The sequence below is a fragment of the Oncorhynchus clarkii genome, chromosome 24 (genome assembly GCF_045791955.1).
Source record: "Oncorhynchus clarkii lewisi isolate Uvic-CL-2024 chromosome 24, UVic_Ocla_1.0, whole genome shotgun sequence".
NCBI lineage: Eukaryota > Metazoa > Chordata > Actinopteri > Salmoniformes > Salmonidae > Oncorhynchus > Oncorhynchus clarkii.
In genome coordinates this window covers 46,640,889-46,654,298 of record NC_092170.1, presented here as the reverse complement: position 1 = coordinate 46,654,298, position 13,410 = coordinate 46,640,889, and the positions used below count along the sequence as shown (strand labels likewise).

General features: G+C 40.5%; 1 protein-coding gene across 1 annotated transcript in view; it reads left to right on the top strand.

Annotated features, from left to right (window-relative positions):
• The first annotated feature begins 609 nt into the window (after positions 1 to 609).
• The window catches only part of LOC139382945 (transcriptional coactivator YAP1-like), a 94,294-nt gene continuing 81,493 nt past the window's right edge, over positions 610 to 13,410 (top strand). The window contains exons 1-2 of the mRNA XM_071127219.1: positions 610 to 1,339; positions 3,928 to 4,157. Coding sequence (XP_070983320.1) covers positions 1,139 to 1,339; positions 3,928 to 4,157 — 431 coding nt within the window. The 5' untranslated portion in view covers positions 610 to 1,138. The remainder of the gene's footprint in view (positions 1,340 to 3,927; positions 4,158 to 13,410) is intronic.

Sequence of the window (13,410 nt, the reverse complement as noted above, 5' to 3'; positions counted from 1 at the left end):
TGTCTTTATTATTTTGGAACTTCTGTCAGTGTAATATTTACTATAATTGTTTTTGTTTACTTCACTTTTGTTTGTGATCTACTTCACTTGCTTTGGCAATGTTGACAAATGTTTTCCATGCCAATAAAGCCATTAAATTGATATTATTTACTAAGGCATGACTATAGAGTATTCATAATGTATGAAGGCTTAAATAGTTGATTCATCATTTATTAAGGAATAACTATAGTTTATTCATCATTTATTCATTTATTAAGGCATAACTATAGTTTATTAATCATTTATTAAGGCATAACTATAGTTTATTAATAATTTATTAAGGCATAACTATAGTTTATTCATCATTTCCCAAGACATGACTATAGTTTATTAATCATTTACTAAGGCATGACAATACAATGGCATTTCAATTGCTATAGCAATAAAACAGAACAAGTTTCCCGACACAAAAACACTCCAGATTAGTCTCAAATCTAAATCACAGTCGTAAGAATAGTTGATGAAACGTTGCTGTAGAGAAAGTTCTCCCCACTAGAGAAGAGGGATGTGGTCTCTGTAAAGGCTCTCTGTCCCAGTGAATGATCCCAAGCCCTGCCCATTCCGAGGTTCAGATCACATGAGTCAGAGTCGGATGTCCTGCCTGGAGTGTAGAACCAAGTCAGCTTCAACTTTACAACAGTGAGAAGGCAATGATTTACAATGCGCGCTGTCACTCCTGTTTCATGGCAAAATCGGTCAACTCTCGAAAGTTAATCTGTGCAGTTATTTGAGTTTCGCTCAAGATAAGTTTTTAGCTGTTCTCTTTGTGTTTCTTTTTGGAAAAGTTACAGATACAGTTGGGTAGATATGCACGTTGTTACATTAGCTAGTGTGTCTTTCCGAAACAGCAGAAAGAAGAGTACACTTTTCGGAGATTACAATAGTTAGCCCGTAGCCATATTGTTGGGAGAAAATACATTCACAATAAATTAACAACCTCATCGAATTTACTTTTGGAATAATTTACTTTTGGAAGTTGGATGATTTGAGGTTTCAAGTTTCGTTCTGAAGAAAACGTTGCATTGATTTTGGCTCTTTGAATCTTTTATATACATTTTTTTCTCGAGCAAATACGTTTTGTATTGTTTTTGGAATAACCATGGATCCCAGCCAGCACAACCCTCCAGCCGGTCACCAGATAGTCCATGTCCGGGGAGACTCGGAGACTGATCTGGAGGCCCTTTTCAACGCTGTTATGAACCCGAAAAACACAATCGTCCCTGCCTCCGTCCCCATGAGGATGAGAAAGCTACCCGATTCCTTCTTCAAACCGCCTGAGCCAAAGTCCCACTCCAGACAAGTAAGACATTAGAGACCACCCTCACACACACAACCCACCTACTAGGCCCCCGAAACTTTACTGACTAGTAGAGGAAAACCTTTTGTGTCGTTTTACACTTACGCACACATGTTACTACTCGGGAGTGTCCTACAACTCCAGACAAAAGCGGGAGGTTTAAAACATATTTAATAGTCGCCAAAGTTCAGGAGCATGTCTTTAACTAATTCAACTGATTGAGAAGTTATCTTCTATTTCCTAAATACAGACCAATCAACAACTGAGCACGGTAACCTTTGAGGGAGTTGTTGATTAACGTTTAAAGTGTTATTACTATAGTAGTGCGTGCTGTGTGCATGGATTACAGTGTTATACTTTTAAAATTAGATATTTGAAGTTAGTACACAAGTTCTGGTTGCAAGTTGTAGTTGCAAAAGTGATATGGGTTATTTTATAAAAAATCTGTATTTTTTTGTGTTGCCTAAATAAGCTTATTAATATACAGTACCACTATAAAATATACATTATTCATTTTAAGATTGATTAAAGGTGTAACTTTTGATGTTTGTAAATTTGAACAAAATGTCTGTGATCAAAAAATGGACTGTAGGCTTATATTTACATCGATAGCAACAGATACGTTTGTGTAGAAGTGGATGCTGCCAGCGCGGTTTGTGAAACAATGTAGCGGTTACAAAATCATATGCTGGTTTTTGAATCACTCAATCCTATTGACAATTTCTTCTTTTTAGTTTCTGATCTTTGGTAAAAGAGTTGAGCTAACAGTGTGCATTTGCAGTTTGACGGTGTGCATTCAGGGTTTGACTTGCAGACTTGTCGGGGAATGGCTGTCGGGACTCCACAGTTGTTTTCCCTGATTCGCTGTAGCAGCATGCGGCAGCACCCCTCTCCTCCTATTCCTTTATGAGTAGCACCATCAAACGTCTCCTACTTGTTATTCATGTTTATTCAAGCTCATGACCTAACATGTTTACTCTTATTGCATGGAACAACTGCTTCTTTATTAAACTATTTTCTATTTAGAAAACTTGGCTATAATTCATTAAAACAATGACTTTGAAGTGAGTAGTGACCTACATGTAGTTTAACTATAAATGTAACTACATTTCGCTGTAGCTTGGAGGTAGTTCACTAGTTAATAGCCTTTTTTTTGCCATGGAGTGGTAGAGCTAACTACTGGAACTACAAACCACTTTTTCTTCTCCAAAAAAATAATAAAATATGGATGAAGTAGGTAGTCATTTCCTTTATTTTTTGTCATCAGACCTGCCTAATTCTCACTTGAAACATTCTTGTTGTTTTTAATAGACTACATTATACATTCTGTTAAAATATAACCCCAAAAGTTATCTCTTCTTCTAATTTTTTGTCTGTGACATGTTAGATTTATATATGATAATTTTTCACAAAGTAGTTTGGATGTAGTGGACTACTTTTTCAAAGTAACTATAGTTCAGTAAACTGTATTTTTGTTATTGGCTTTAGGGGCGGCAGGTGGCCGTGAGGTTAGAGTATTGGGCCAGTAACCAAAAGGCTGCTGGTTCGAATACCTGAGCTGACAAGGTGAAACATCTGTCCATGTGCCCGTGAGCAAGGCACTTAACCCTAATTGCTCCAGGGGCACTGTACAACGGTGACCGTGGCCGTGACCCCACTCCCTGTGGATGTCTCAGGGGGAGTTGGGATATGGTGATCGTGGCCGTGACCCCACTCCCTGTGGATATCTCAGGGGGAGTTGGGATATGGTGACCGTGGCCGTGACCCCACTCCCTGTGGATGTCTCAGGGGGAGTTGGGATATGGTGACCGTGGCCGTGACCCCACTCCCTGTGGATGTCTCAGGGGGAGTTGGGATATGGTGACCGTGGCCGTGACCCCACTCCCTGTGGATGTCTCAGGGGGAGTTGGGATATGGTGATCGTGGCCGTGACCCCACTCCCTGTGGATATCTCAGGGGGAGTTGGGATATGGTGACCGTGGCCGTGACCCCACTCCCTGTGGATATCTCAGGGGGAGTTGGGATATGGTGACCGTGGCCGTGACCCCACTCCCTGTGGATGTCTCAGGGGGAGTTGGGATATGGTGACCGTGGCCGTGACCCCACTCCCTGTGGGTGTCTCAGGGGGAGTTGGGATATGGTGACCCTGACTGTGACCCCACTCCCTGTGGATGTCTCAGGGGGAGTTGGGATATGGTGACCGTGGCTGTGACCCCACTCCCTGTGGATGTCTCAGGGGGAGTTGGGATATGGTGACCCTGGCCGTGACCCCACTCTCTGTGGATGTCTCAGGGGGAGTTGGGATATGGTGACCGTGGCCGTGACCCCACTCCCTGTGGATGTCTCAGGGGGAGTTGGGATATGCAATAAACACATTTCCATTACACACTGTGTGTAACAAGACAATATTAAAGTATATTTATAGTAACTTCTTCCAGTGTGAAGGAACTGGTAGCTTGGTAAACTGTATTCTCCTCTCTCCCCCTCCTGTCCTCTCTTCCTCTCCTCTCTCCCCCTCCTCTCTCCACTCTTCCCCTCCTCTCCCCCCTCCTCATCCCCCCTCATCTCCTCTCCTTCCTACCTCCACCCAGGCTAGCACAGATGCAGTTACGGCTGGTGCCCTCGCCCCCCACCATGTGCGTGCCCACTCATCTCCGGCCTCTCTACAGCTAGGGGCAGTGTCACCCCTGTTGGGCATGGTCCCAGCGGGCACGCCTCCATCAAACCTCCGACAGTCGTCCTATGAGATCCCAGATGACATGCCCCTGCCCCCAGGTTGGGAGGTGGCTCAGACCCCCTCTGGACAGAGATACTTCCTCAAGTAAGTTTAAAAACAACACTTTAATAACACACTATGTAGGCTGCATCCTTTCTGGTTGTATCACCGCCTGGTGCGGCAACTGCACTGCCCACAACCACAGGGCTCTCCAGAGGGTGGTGTGGTCTGCCCAACGCATCACTGGGGGCACATTGCCTGCCCTGCAGGACACCTATAGCACCTGATATCACAGGAAGGCCAAAAAGATCATCAAGGACAACAACCACCCGAGCCACTGCCTGTTCACCCTGCTATCATCCAGAAGGCGAGGTCAGTACAGGTGCATCAAAGCTGGGACCGAGAGACTGAAAAACAGCTTCTATCTCAAGTCCATCAGACTGTTAAATAGCCATCACTAGCCGGCCTCCACCCGGTTACTCAACCCTGCACCTTAGAGGCTGCTGCCCCATATACATAGACATGGAATCACTGGTCACTTTAATAATGGAACACTAGCCACTCTCAACCCTGCACGTTAGAGGCTGCTGCCCCATATACATAGACATGGAATCACTGGTCACTTTAATAATGGAACACTAGTCACTCTCAACCCTGCACCTTAGAGGCTGCTGCCCCATATACATAGACATGGAATCACTGGTCACTTTAATAATGGAACACTAGCCACTCTCAACCCTGCACCTTAGAGGCTGCTGCCCCATATACATAGACATGGAATCACTGGTCACTTTAATAATGGAACACTGGTCACTCTCAACCCTGCACCTTAGAGGCTGCTGCCCCATATACATAGACATGGAATCACTGGTCACTTTAATAATGGAACACTGGTCACTCTCAACCCTGCACCTTAGAGGCTGCTGCCCCATATACATAGACATGGAATCACTGGTCACTTTAATAATGGAACACTAGTCACTCTCAACCCTGCACCTTAGAGGCTGCTGCCCTATAGACATGGAATCACTGGTCACTTTAATAATGGAACACTGGTCACTCTCAACCCTGCACCTTAGAGGCTGCTGCCCTATAGACATGGAATCACTGGTCACTTTAATAATGGAACACTGGTCACTCTCAACCCTGCACCTTAGAGGCTGCTGCCCCATATACATAGACATGGAATCACTGGTCACTTTAATAATGGAACACTAGCCACTCTCAACCCTGCACCTTAGAGGCTGCTGCCCCATATACATAGACATGGAATCACTGGTCACTTTAATAATGGAACACTAGCCACTCTCAACCCTGCACCTTAGAGGCTGCTGCCCCATATACATAGACATGGAATCACTGGTCACTTTAATAATGGAACACTAGCCACTCTCAACCCTGCACCTTAGAGGCTGCTGCCCCATATACATAGACATGGAATCACTGGTCACTTTAATAATGGAACACTAGCCACTCTCAACCCTGCACGTTAGAGGCTGCTGCCCCATATACATAGACATGGAATCACTGGTCACTTTAATAATGGAACACTAGCCACTCTCAACCCTGCACCTTAGAGGCTGCTGCCCCATATACATAGACATGTAATCACTGGTCACTTTAATAATGGAACACTAGCCACTCTCAACCCTGCACGTTAGAGGCTGCTGCTCCATATACATAGACATGGAATCACTGGTCACTTTAATAATGGAACACTAGTCACTCTCAACCCTGCACCTTAGAGGCTGCTGCCCCATATACATAGACATGGAATCACTGGTCACTTTAATAATGGAACACTGGTCACTCTCAACCCTGCACCTTAGAGGCTGCTGCCCCATATACATAGACATGGAATCACTGGTCACTTTAATAATGGAACACTAGTCACTCTCAACCCTGCACGTTAGAGGCTGCTGCCCCATATACATAGACATGGAATCACTGGTCACTTTAATAATGGAACACTGGTCACTCTCAACCCTGCACCTTAGAGGCTGCTGCCCCATATACATAGACATGGAATCACTGGTCACTTTAATAATGGAACACTGGTCACTCTCAACCCTGCACCTTAGAGGCTGCTGCCCCATATACATAGACATGGAATCACTGGTCACTTTAATAATGGAACACTGGTCACTCTCAACCCTGCACGTTAGAGGCTGCTGCCCCATATACATAGACATGGAATCACTGGTCATTTTAATAATGGAACACTGGTCACTCTCAACCCTGCACGTTAGAGGCTGCTGCCCCATATACATAGACATGGAATCACTGGTCACTTTAATAATGGAACACTAGCCACTCTCAACCCTGCACCTTAGAGACTGCTGCCCCATATACATAGACATGGAATCACTGGTCACTTTAATAATGGAACACTAGCCACTCTCAACCCTGCACGTTAGAGGCTGCTGCCCCATATACATAGACATGGAATCACTGGTCACTTTAATAATGGAACACTAGTCACTCTCAACCCTGCACCTTAGAGGCTGCTGCCCCATATACATAGACATGGAATCACTGGTCACTTTAATAATGGAACACTGGTCACTCTCAACCCTGCACCTTAGAGGCTGCTGCCCCATATACATAGACATGGAATCACTGGTCACTTTAATAATGGAACACTAGTCACTCTCAACCCTGCACCTTAGAGGCTGCTGCCCCATATACATAGACATGGAATCACTGGTCACTTTAATAATGGAACACTAGTCACTCTCAACCCTGCACCTTAGAGGCTGCTGCCCCATATACATAGACATGGAATCACTGGTCACTTTAATAATGGAACACTAGCCACTCTCAACCCTGCACCTTAGAGGCTGCTGCCCTATAGACATGGAATCACTGGTCACTTTAATAATGGAACACTAGTCACTCTCAACCCTGCACCTTAGAGGCTGCTGCCCCATATACATAGACATGGAATCACTGGTCACTTTAATAAAGTTTATATGGTGCTTTGCTCATCTCATATGTATATACTGTCTTCTGTTCAACTGTATTTAGTCAATGCCACTCCAACATTGCTCGTCCTAATATTTACATTTCTTAACTCCATTATTTTACTTTAGATTTGTGTGTATTGTTGTGAATTGTTAGATATTACTGCACTGTTGGAGCTAGAAACACAAGCATTTAGTTAGATATTACTGCACTGTTGGAGCTAGAAACACAAGCATTTAGTTAGATATTACTGTTGGAGCTAGAAACACAAGCATTTAGTTAGATATTACTGTTGGAGCTAGAAACACAAGCATTTAGTTAGATATTACTGTTGGAGCTAGAAACACAAGCATTTAGTTAGATATTACTGTTGGAGCTAGAAACACAAGCATTTAGTTAGATATTACTGCACTGTTGGAGCTAGAAACACAAGCATTTAGTTAGATATTACTGCACTGTTGGAGCTAGAAACACAAGCATTTAGTTAGATACTACTGCACTGTTGGAGCTAGGAACACAAGCATTTAGTTAGATATTACTGTTGGAGCTAGGAACACAAGCATTTAGTTAGATATTACTGTTGGAGCTAGAAACACAAGCATTTAGTTAGATATTTCTGTTGGAGTTAGGAACACAAGCATTTAGTTAGATATTACTGTTGGAGCTAGGAACACAAGCATTTAGTTAGATACTACTGTACTGTTGGAGCTAGGAACACAAGCATTTAGTTAGATATTACTGCACTGTTGGAGCTAGGAACACAAGCATTTAGTTAGATACTACTGCACTGTTGGAGCTAGGAACACAAGCATTTAGTTAGATACTACTGCACTGTTGGAGCTAGAAACACAAGCATTTAGTTAGATACTACTGCACTGTTTGAGCTATAAACACAAGCATTTAGTTAGATACTACTGCACTGTTGGAGCTAGGAACACAAGCATTTAGTTAGATATTACTGCACTGTTGGAGCTAGAAACACAAGCATTTAGTTAGATACTACTGCACTGCTGGAGCTAGAAGCACAAGCATTTAGTTAGATATTACTGTTGGAGCTAGGAACACAATCATTTAGTTAGATAGTACTGTTGGAGCTAGGAACACAATCATTTAGTTAGATACTACTGTTGGAGTTAGGAACAAAAGCATTTAGTTAGATATGACTGCACTGTTGGAGTTAGGAACACAATCATTTAGTTAGATATTACTGTTGGAGTTAGGAACACAAGCATTTAGTTAGATATTACTGTTGGAGCTAGGAACACAAGCATTTAGTTAGATATTACTGCACTGTTGGAGCTAGGAACACAAGCATTTAGTTAGATATTACTGCACTGTTGGAGCTAGAAACACAATCATTTAGTTAGATATTACTATACTGTTGGAGCTAGGAACACAATCATTTAGTTAGATATTACTATACTGTTGGAGCTAGGAACACAATCATTTATTTAGATACTACTGTACTGTTGGAGCTAGAAACACAATCATTTAGTTAGATATTACTATACTGTTGGAGCTAGGAACACAATCATTTAGTTAGATATTACTATACTGTTGGAGCTAGGAACACAAGCATTTAGTTAGATACTACTGCACTGTTGGAGCTAGGAACACAAGCATTTAGTTAGATACTACTGCACTGTTGGAGCTAGAAACACAAGCATTTAGTTAGATACTACTGCACTGTTTGAGCTATAAACACAAGCATTTAGTTAGATACTACTGCACTGTTGGAGCTAGGAACACAAGCATTTAGTTAGATATTACTGCACTGTTGGAGCTAGAAACACAAGCATTTAGTTAGATACTACTGCACTGCTGGAGCTAGAAGCACAAGCATTTAGTTAGATATTACTGTTGGAGCTAGGAACACAATCATTTAGTTAGATAGTACTGTTGGAGCTAGGAACACAATCATTTAGTTAGATACTACTGTTGGAGTTAGGAACAAAAGCATTTAGTTAGATATGACTGCACTGTTGGAGTTAGGAACACAATCATTTAGTTAGATATTACTGTTGGAGTTAGGAACACAAGCATTTAGTTAGATATTACTGTTGGAGCTAGGAACACAAGCATTTAGTTAGATATTACTGCACTGTTGGAGCTAGGAACACAAGCATTTAGTTAGATATTACTGCACTGTTGGAGCTAGAAACACAATCATTTAGTTAGATATTACTATACTGTTGGAGCTAGGAACACAATCATTTAGTTAGATATTACTATACTGTTGGAGCTAGGAACACAATCATTTATTTAGATACTACTGTACTGTTGGAGCTAGAAACACAATCATTTAGTTAGATATTACTATACTGTTGGAGCTAGGAACACAATCATTTAGTTAGATATTACTATACTGTTGGAGCTAGGAACACAATCATTTATTTAGATACTACTGTACTGTTGGAGCTAGAAACACAGTTATTTAGTTAGATACTACTGTACTGTTGGAGCTAGGAACACAAGCATTTAGTTAGATACTACTGCACTGTTTGAGCTATAAACACAAGCATTTAGTTAGGTATTACTGTTGGAGCTATAAACACAAGCATTTAGTTAGATATTACTGTTGGAGCTAGGAACACAAGCATTTAGTTAGATATTATTGCACTGTTGGAGCTAGGAACACAAGCATTTAGTTAGATATTACTGCACTGTTGGAGCTAGAAACACAATCATTTAGTTAGATATTACTATACTGTTGGAGCTAGGAACACAATCATTTAGTTAGATATTACTATACTGTTGGAGCTAGGAACACAATCATTTATTTAGATACTACTGTACTGTTGGAGCTAGAAACACAATCATTTAGTTAGATATTACTATACTGTTGGAGCTAGGAACACAATCATTTAGTTAGATATTACTATACTGTTGGAGCTAGGAACACAAGCATTTAGTTAGATACTACTGCACTGTTGGAGCTAGGAACACAAGCATTTAGTTAGATACTACTGCACTGTTGGAGCTAGAAACACAAGCATTTAGTTAGATACTACTGCACTGTTTGAGCTATAAACACAAGCATTTAGTTAGATACTACTGCACTGTTGGAGCTAGGAACACAAGCATTTAGTTAGATATTACTGCACTGTTGGAGCTAGAAACACAAGCATTTAGTTAGATACTACTGCACTGCTGGAGCTAGAAGCACAAGCATTTAGTTAGATATTACTGTTGGAGCTAGGAACACAATCATTTAGTTAGATAGTACTGTTGGAGCTAGGAACACAATCATTTAGTTAGATACTACTGTTGGAGTTAGGAACAAAAGCATTTAGTTAGATATGACTGCACTGTTGGAGTTAGGAACACAATCATTTAGTTAGATATTACTGTTGGAGTTAGGAACACAAGCATTTAGTTAGATATTACTGTTGGAGCTAGGAACACAAGCATTTAGTTAGATATTACTGCACTGTTGGAGCTAGGAACACAAGCATTTAGTTAGATATTACTGCACTGTTGGAGCTAGAAACACAATCATTTAGTTAGATATTACTATACTGTTGGAGCTAGGAACACAATCATTTAGTTAGATATTACTATACTGTTGGAGCTAGGAACACAATCATTTATTTAGATACTACTGTACTGTTGGAGCTAGAAACACAATCATTTAGTTAGATATTACTATACTGTTGGAGCTAGGAACACAATCATTTAGTTAGATATTACTATACTGTTGGAGCTAGGAACACAATCATTTATTTAGATACTACTGTACTGTTGGAGCTAGAAACACAGTTATTTAGTTAGATACTACTGTACTGTTGGAGCTAGGAACACAAGCATTTAGTTAGATACTACTGCACTGTTTGAGCTATAAACACAAGCATTTAGTTAGGTATTACTGTTGGAGCTATAAACACAAGCATTTAGTTAGATATTACTGTTGGAGCTAGGAACACAAGCATTTAGTTAGATATTATTGCACTGTTGGAGCTAGGAACACAAGCATTTAGTTAGATATTACTGCACTGTTGGAGCTAGAAACACAATCATTTAGTTAGATATTACTATACTGTTGGAGCTAGGAACACAATCATTTAGTTAGATATTACTATACTGTTGGAGCTAGGAACACAATCATTTATTTAGATACTACTGTACTGTTGGAGCTAGAAACACAATCATTTAGTTAGATATTACTATACTGTTGGAGCTAGGAACACAATCATTTAGTTAGATATTACTATACTGTTGGAGCTAGGAACACAAGCATTTAGTTAGATACTACTGCACTGTTGGAGCTAGGAACACAAGCATTTAGTTAGATACTACTGCACTGTTGGAGCTAGAAACACAAGCATTTAGTTAGATACTACTGCACTGTTTGAGCTATAAACACAAGCATTTAGTTAGATACTACTGCACTGTTGGAGCTAGGAACACAAGCATTTAGTTAGATATTACTGCACTGTTGGAGCTAGAAACACAAGCATTTAGTTAGATACTACTGCACTGCTGGAGCTAGAAGCACAAGCATTTAGTTAGATATTACTGTTGGAGCTAGGAACACAATCATTTAGTTAGATAGTACTGTTGGAGCTAGGAACACAATCATTTAGTTAGATACTACTGTTGGAGTTAGGAACAAAAGCATTTAGTTAGATATGACTGCACTGTTGGAGTTAGGAACACAATCATTTAGTTAGATATTACTGTTGGAGTTAGGAACACAAGCATTTAGTTAGATATTACTGTTGGAGCTAGGAACACAAGCATTTAGTTAGATATTACTGCACTGTTGGAGCTAGGAACACAAGCATTTAGTTAGATATTACTGCACTGTTGGAGCTAGAAACACAATCATTTAGTTAGATATTACTATACTGTTGGAGCTAGGAACACAATCATTTAGTTAGATATTACTATACTGTTGGAGCTAGGAACACAATCATTTATTTAGATACTACTGTACTGTTGGAGCTAGAAACACAATCATTTAGTTAGATATTACTATACTGTTGGAGCTAGGAACACAATCATTTAGTTAGATATTACTATACTGTTGGAGCTAGGAACACAATCATTTATTTAGATACTACTGTACTGTTGGAGCTAGAAACACAGTTATTTAGTTAGATACTACTGTACTGTTGGAGCTAGGAACACAAGCATTTAGTTAGATACTACTGCACTGTTTGAGCTATAAACACAAGCATTTAGTTAGGTATTACTGTTGGAGCTATAAACACAAGCATTTAGTTAGATATTACTGTTGGAGCTAGGAACACAAGCATTTAGTTAGATATTATTGCACTGTTGGAGCTAGGAACACAAGCATTTAGTAAGATATTACTGCACTGTTGGAGCTAGGAACACAAGCATTTAGTTAGATATTACTGCGCTGTTGGAGCTAGGAACACAAGCATTTAGTTAGATATTACTGCACTGTTGGAGCTAGGAACACAAGCATTTAGCTAGATATTACTGCTCTGTTGGAGCTAGGAACACAAACAATTAGTTAGATATTACTGTACTGTTGGAGCTAGAAACACAAGCATTTCGCTAGACCCGCAAAACACCAGTCTCAACATCAACAGTAAAGAGGTGACTCCGGGATGCTGACCTTCTAGGCAGAGGAGCAAAGAAAAAGCCGCATCTCAGACTGGCCAATAAAAAATATTTTCTTTTTATTGGCCAATCTGAGATATGCAAAAGATGGGCAAAAGAACACAGACGCTAGACAGAAGAACTCTGCCTAGAAGGTCAGCATCCCGGAGTCACCTCTTCACTGTTTACGTTGCGACTAGTGTTTTGCGGGTACTATTTCATGAAGCTGCCAGTTGAGGACTTGTGAGACGTCTGGTTCTCAAACTAGACACTAATGTACTGGCCCTCTTGCTCAGTTGTGCACCTCCCACTCTTTCTATTCTGGTTAGAGCCAGTTTGCGTTGTTTTGTGAAGGAAGTAGTACACAGCGTTGTACAAGATCTTCAGTTTCTTGCCAATTTCTCACATGAAATAGCCTTCATTTCTGAGAACAAGAATAGACTGAAGAGTTTCAGAAGAAAGGTCTTTGTTTCTGGCCATTTTGAGCCTGTAATCTAACCCACAAATGCTGATGCTCCAGATACTCAACTAGTCTAAAGAAGGCCAGTTTTATTGCTTCTTTAATCAGGACAACAGTTTTCAGCTATGCTAACATAATTGCAAAAAAGGGTTTTCTAATAATCAGATAGTCCTTTAAAATGATAAACTTGGATTAGCTAACACAACCTGCCATTGGAACACAGGAGTGATGGTTGCTGATAATGGGCCTCTGTACGCCTATGTAGATATTCCATAAAAAAATCTGCCATTTCCAGCTACAATAGTCATTTACAACATTAACATTGTCTACACTGAAATTCTGACCAATTTTATGCTTTTCTTT